At 40.9% G+C, this 6,124-nt stretch overlaps 1 protein-coding gene across 1 annotated transcript; it reads right to left on the bottom strand.

Annotated features, from left to right (window-relative positions):
* Positions 1 to 289: 289 nt before the first annotated feature.
* CARTPT (CART prepropeptide) lies at positions 290 to 2,004 on the bottom strand. The gene is made up of 3 exons (XM_070935814.1): positions 1,861 to 2,004; positions 1,368 to 1,451; positions 290 to 397 (listed from the first exon to the last, which is right to left on the bottom strand). Exons 1-3 carry the CDS (start codon positions 2,002 to 2,004, stop codon positions 290 to 292), a joined length of 336 nt encoding a protein of 111 aa, XP_070791915.1.
* Positions 2,005 to 6,124: the final 4,120 nt, after the last annotated feature.

The raw sequence follows: 6,124 nt of genomic DNA, 5'->3' as shown, positions 1-6,124 counted from the left end.
AGTTTTGGAAATATCAATTCATTCTCTGAGCACTGATGTACAAATATAGGAAAAAATAGGACAGGAACAAAGAAGGAAAATAACAGTAAGAAGAAATGGCAAGAAGAACTCCTAAAAGCAATAGTACAACCTTACACCCGTTCCCCTCCCATCACCCACTACTTTGTATGTGATGAATACAGACCATTCTCCACCCCACCCACCTGCATCCATAACTCAGGATTAACTCTTCAGACAAGGCAACTGATTCTTTTCTGTTCTCTCCAGAGGTTGAGGGAAGGACTTTACTTTACAAGCACTTCAAGAGAAAAGTATTGCAAGATGTTCCTCTGGGACAGTCACAGAGTTTTCCAATCCTGGCACCTTTTCTCACAGCACACTGCTCTCCTGCATCACACTGTTATAAACAGCAACCAACAGTTAGTTCAAGAGTGTAGCCACATTGGACCAGAAGGAAAACATTTGTAAAATAATTTTTTTCTGCAAAAATACAAAATCTATATATGAGGTTTGCATTTCTGCCTGATTTAAAGGACTAAAGCTAATATTCAATTATTATTTCCATATTGTAACAGATCAGATGAATGAATTAGAGAAATATTTCATTTGATTTTCTGTATCTGCAATGAAATTTTTATAAAAATCACTTAAAACATCCGTTCTTTTTCCTTTTTAACCTTGTTCTAATATTTAATTTAAAAAAAAAACTAGTTGGTGAAAAGGAATCTAATTCCCCCTGTTAATGAATGACCAATGTTTCATTCAGATTCTTTTTAACTTTAGTCTCAGAAGCATTTCAATTTAAGTAATACCCTAAAATATATGCAAAGAATGCTAATAATCCAAGTGCAGAAATCTAGATGTGACTACTAGGTTTTATTTCATTTAAATAAACTTCCTCTCCAATAAATGTACAGCATGCATATACATTAGCCTGTTTGGGACTGATAAAGCTTCACTGAAGTTCCTTCAAGTAGACATATTTACAATATAATCCAGTGCATGGGATTTAATCCCAAAAACAGAATATATATTTGCAGCTTTAGGATATTAGACAGAAAAGGAAAGAAGGGAACAGAACATTTGTAAAGTGTTATTTCAGTATTTTCAAGCAAGACACCAAACGTTTGACATGAGGGAAGGCAGGACATTATTATTATTATAAGGCTAACATTAGCCTTATATTATGTTGATTATTTGGGAATTAATAAAGACAATAGGGTGAAAAAGTTTTATTGGCAGTTTTCTAGGAAAAAGTTCTTTTCTCAATCAGAGCCCTATGTCAACTCCCTACCAACCTACTTCTGCTGCAGGGAATGTGATGTTTTAAAAATAACTTTTCTGAGTTAGAATCAGAACACACTCACCATGGGAACTTGACCATACTTCTTCTCATAATGTGGGAGCCGTTTGCTTTTCAGCTTCTCCAGGACTTCCTGCAGTGCTTCAATCTGCAGACACATGAACTAGTCTATTAGTAATAGATCAAGCAGCCTGAGGAGGCTGAATACAGAGTGGGAGACAAAGCATTTGACAACCTAAAAGAAAGATGGACCAGCCTCTCACAGGCAATTGGGAACGGTGGGCATTAAGAGGTTGTAGACCTTATACTCTCATTTAGGAGTTTTCTACTTTTCAAGCTTCTGTTCGACTCCAACTTTCCCTTCCTATTCAGCCTAACTCCCTGCTAAGAATGGCTTTAAGTTTTCCAAAGGTTGCATCTCATGAGATTTGAAGCAAAACGTGAGGACTGAACAGCTAGGCAGTTTAAGACGAACATCGGAAAATAGTAAAAGAAGCTTCTGAGATCAGTTAAGCCCCACCCGCCCATTCAGACGCTTTCTCGCTGGAAAAACATACCAGCTCCTTTTCGTGGGACGTATCCTCCATGGTGGAATAGAGATCCAAAGCTCGGGATTGAAGTTCGCCTTCTTCCTGACCGTGGACTCCCGCAAGCAACAATAAAGCGGCTCCCAGCAGGGCGAAGAAGCGAGAGCTCTCCATGGTTCTGAAATGTAGCTCAGCTTCGCGGAGCAGTCTTTATACCGATTGTTGGAGTCACCTGTTGACAAAGCTTATTGCACTGTGATACGTCAGTACACCAGCGGATACCGGTGGAGGTGGGCGGCGATTGGGGGGGGGGGTGAGAGAATCTGACGGATGAGTTAGACAAGAATCTTAATTTCCTTCAGGGCAGACAGAACCCTGAGAGGGTAAAGAAAACAAAATACAAGAGGAGCTGTGAGATAAATTAGCTAGCCATTTCTCAACAAAAACTTTGAACAGTATTGGTTTTATATACCAATTTATGCACCATATATTGAATTGCCAGGTTCACATCACCTACCTAGCCAAAAACAAACTACACTGTCATTTTGTGTATTTTGTGTGAATCTTTCCATTTTGGTTTGTAAATAATGGTTTGTTTAAGTAGTTTAAAGTGTGAACTCAGCCAATTAGCAACTCATAATTAAGACAATAGTTTACAGTGTTATGCTGGATTATTATTAAGATCCAGTCCACTTCGTCTTCATTGCCTATAGATGATTTACACAAGTATTATAAGAGTTCTATATGCTTGATTGTGCTGGATCTCATACTGGTCATCAGTACACAGAGCCTTCTGGCTGTCAGTGCTTCCTGGCAAAACCATTTAGAAATGCTCCGGATATCTTATTTGAACTCTTGGGCATTAATTACTTTGATGTCACCTCTTCCATGATTTTTATGATTCACATAAAAATATTGTAAGCAGTGAGTTGGAGGTTTGGGCTGAAATGTCATCTATGCCATCAATACATAGATAAACGTAGTTTTATTTCACTTTTCACCATCTAATATAATGGAGAGCAACCTTTTTAGTTCAAGAATTCCATGCAATTCCATGCAGTATTGAGCAGTAAGTCAATGGCCATAATTAATGTGTATGTAATGGGTGAGCTCCCATTACTTGTCCCAGTTTCTGCCAGTTCGAAGTAGTTTGAACCTAGCAGTTCGAAAGCACGTAAAAAATGCAAGTAGAAAAATAGGGACCATCTTTGGTAGGAAGGTAACAGCGTTCCATGTGCCTTTGGCATTTAGTCATGCCGGCCACATGACCATGGAGACGTCTTCGGACAGCGCTGGCTCTTCGACTTAGAAATGGAGATGAGCACCGCCCCCTAGAGTCAGGAACAACTAGCACATATGCTCGAGGGGAATCTTTACCTTACACACACACACACATACACACACACACACACACACACACACACAAATATGTACATACTGTACATGTACAATTTTTATGATAAAGTTCTAATTTTTAATATTATATGGTATAATAAGGGCATCAAAAATATCTAGTAAATTGTCACATATACCCACACCCACACCCACTATAAATTTCAGATTTGCTGAGTAATCTCTCACATTACAGATGGAACATTTTGCTTTATTTGGGAAAAAAATAATCAGCTTCTCCAAATTCAGTTAATTTCTTTATTAAAATAAGGAATAACCATTTTTTTAAAAAACAAAAAAAATGGTTTACAATAAAAATCAACAATTAAAGTATTAATTTACATCAGGTAGAATGTAGATTGCTATTATATAAAAGATGCATAAAAATGAAGAACAAAAGGCAATAAAGAGATAATAACACTGGAAAGTTAAAAAAAATCACAGCAGCAAAGCCCTGGGAGAATAAAAATGACTACTACTAAAAACTGAATAGATTGGTGCCAAGTTTACCTCACTGGGCAGGGTATTCCAAAGTCATCTCATCTTGGTAGACAGCATGAAATTATTCAGATTCTGGCTGATACTGTGACTTAACTGTATCCTTAAAAACCGAGAGTATGTTCTCAGTTTAAATGTTCTGTCAAAAAAGAACATGAAAGTAGGAGGGAACAAGCAAAAAAGAGGAGAGGGGAGGGGAGGGGAGGGGAAGGGGGATGGAGGGGAGAGGCAGGGAGGGAAGGGGAAGGGGAAGGGGAATGGATGGGAGAGGCGGGGAGGGAAGGGGAAGGGAAGGGAGGCGAAGGGGAAGGGAGGGAAGGGAAGGGAAGGGAAGGGAAGGGAAGGGAAGGGAAGGGAAGGGAAGGGAAGGGAAGGGAAGGGAAGGGAAGGGAAGGGAAGGGAAGGGAAGGGAAGGGAAGGGAAGGGAAGGGAAGGGAAGGGAAGTGTCACAAGTGTTTCCAGGATTGCTGTGGCTATCTGCCTACTCACAAACAGTATGGTTTTAATCAAGCCATCTGCTGTTGGCAATTACCTGCAAGCCTTCCCCGCCCTAGTTAATTGCAGGTTAACTCCCTATATAAGCAAGGACCTTTTGCTTGCTACTCGGGCCTAGTCTTCTAGGCCTAAATGCACAGCTCCTGCAGGAAGCTTGGTGCAATGCCGCAGATGGGAGAAGAATGCAGATAAGGACTCCAGACGTTACAGAGAGACTCCCACGGATGCTTGCCTTTTGCTGTTTTGTAGCACGCAAGCTATCATCGGGACTGCTGTTGCTGGATCTTCTTTCTCCCACAAGCTTCAAGCAATGTTTGCTGTTTGAACTGATTTTATTTCAGGTGACTTTCAGCTGTGAAGCTCGTGCTGCTCCCACCATGATGGCCTTGATGATGTATCGACGCCGAAGCTGCTTACCTTCATGCTAGCTTTATTCTTTTGTGAACTGTTTCGGTATTGTGGAGAGGGATCTAGGGAGATAGCCTTGCTTCACATACCCAGATAAGACTTTGTTTTTTAATGTGTTTTCTTAAAGACATAGTGCTTTTTAAATGTTTTAAAGTAAATTATATTTTTACACAAGACGCCTCTGTCAGAATCATTTCAGTCTCAGTGTGTTTACTCATGAGCTGGTTCACGGTCCGGGGTACCCCTCAACCCCATTTCGTCACAGTTGGTAGCAGAGGATGGTTTAACGAACTTACGCTCATGTGGTAACGCGCTAGACTGAACGTCTGCAGTTGAATAGATGTTGACTAGGGCAGCAGCAGCAGCAAAAAGTATGAAGTCACAAACTGGACTGTCTGGGGCTCAGGCCAAAAATGTTTTGGCTGAAAAACCCCAAACTCTAATTGATTTAGAGAATAGTGCAGCTGTAAGTTTTGGAGCAGAGGCCTCAACTTCTGAAGGGCCTAAGATAGTGAGTAAACCATCATCACCTAAAGAAGTAGAGACTGGAAGAACGCCACTTCAGGTCTTGAAAACAAATACAGAGGTGGATGATGAGTTTAGGAAGGCAATCCTTCAGTTTTTAGGTTTGCCCACAGTAAGTCAGAACCCGACTGCTGATTCTAGCGAATTATTAAAGAATCCAGCCGTGAAAGGAAAGAAGATCGAAGTCCTAGAAAACACCGGATCGGTAAGAGACTTTCAATCTTTTCCTAAAACCCCCACCTCAGACCATAAGTGGAGAATGGGGGATAACAGACTGCCTGATTCGAATGTTCCTGCTTCTTTGTTAAACCAGCATGGCCAAATTGATATTGCGCCACCTGCTGTTGAAGCCATCATAGATCAGGCTATAAAGACTTTAGCTCCCTTGATGACATCAGTGACTTCTGCTAAAAATTTAAGAGACTCTCATGTTGAGCGTAAGGTTGCAAGTGTGATAGAAACTTTGGCAACCATTTTAGGCGATGGTTTGCAGGCACCATCGGCTCAACAAATAGTAGCTGCACATACCAAAGTACCCCTGATGTCTGCGACTAATTCAGCGCACGCCATGAGTGGGATATATCCATCCGTGACGACATCGACATCCAGGATGGTTCCGGAGGCTACCTCAACTGAAGATAGGAATTTGGGAGCGCGTCCAAAAATCCCTAGAGATGTGCACCAGAGAGGACCCTCGAGTTTTTGTGATCAAGCCAGGATGAGCTTTGCATCCGCACAACCTGAAGTTTTAATCCCTCCCATTGGGGAGGAACGATCGTCAGAATGCCTGATGGAAGACACTGTGCTGTGTGCTTCCATTCCAATGCCTTATTGCCCATTCCAGGATGGACCACATTTTGAACATCAATTAATGTCTGTTTCCATGTTTAATAATGTACAGGTCCTTCCTCCTAATTTTAAAAGTTTAAGTGTGGGTGGAGGAAATTTTAAGGAATGGGTTAAAAGTATTCAAGTA

Source organism: Pituophis catenifer, unplaced genomic scaffold (genome assembly GCF_029215685.1).
Source record: "Pituophis catenifer annectens isolate HBS135680 unplaced genomic scaffold, rPitCat1.0.hap2 SCAF_2, whole genome shotgun sequence".
Taxonomy (NCBI): domain Eukaryota; kingdom Metazoa; phylum Chordata; class Lepidosauria; order Squamata; family Colubridae; genus Pituophis; species Pituophis catenifer.
Note: the sequence above shows the minus strand (reverse complement) of the source record. Positions and strands in the feature narration are given on the sequence as shown.

Coding starts and splice junctions, on each gene's coding strand:
- CARTPT (XM_070935814.1), bottom strand. CDS start 2,004: ATGGAGAGCTCTCGCTTCTTCGCCCTGCTGGGAGCCGCTTTATTGTTG. Junction 1,452..1,860: donor CGTCCCACGAAAAGGAGCTG/GTATGTTTTTCC, acceptor ATGTGTCTGCAG/ATTGAAGCACTGCAGGAAGT. Junction 398..1,367: donor AGTATGGTCAAGTTCCCATG/GTGAGTGTGTTC, acceptor TGTTTATAACAG/TGTGATGCAGGAGAGCAGTG.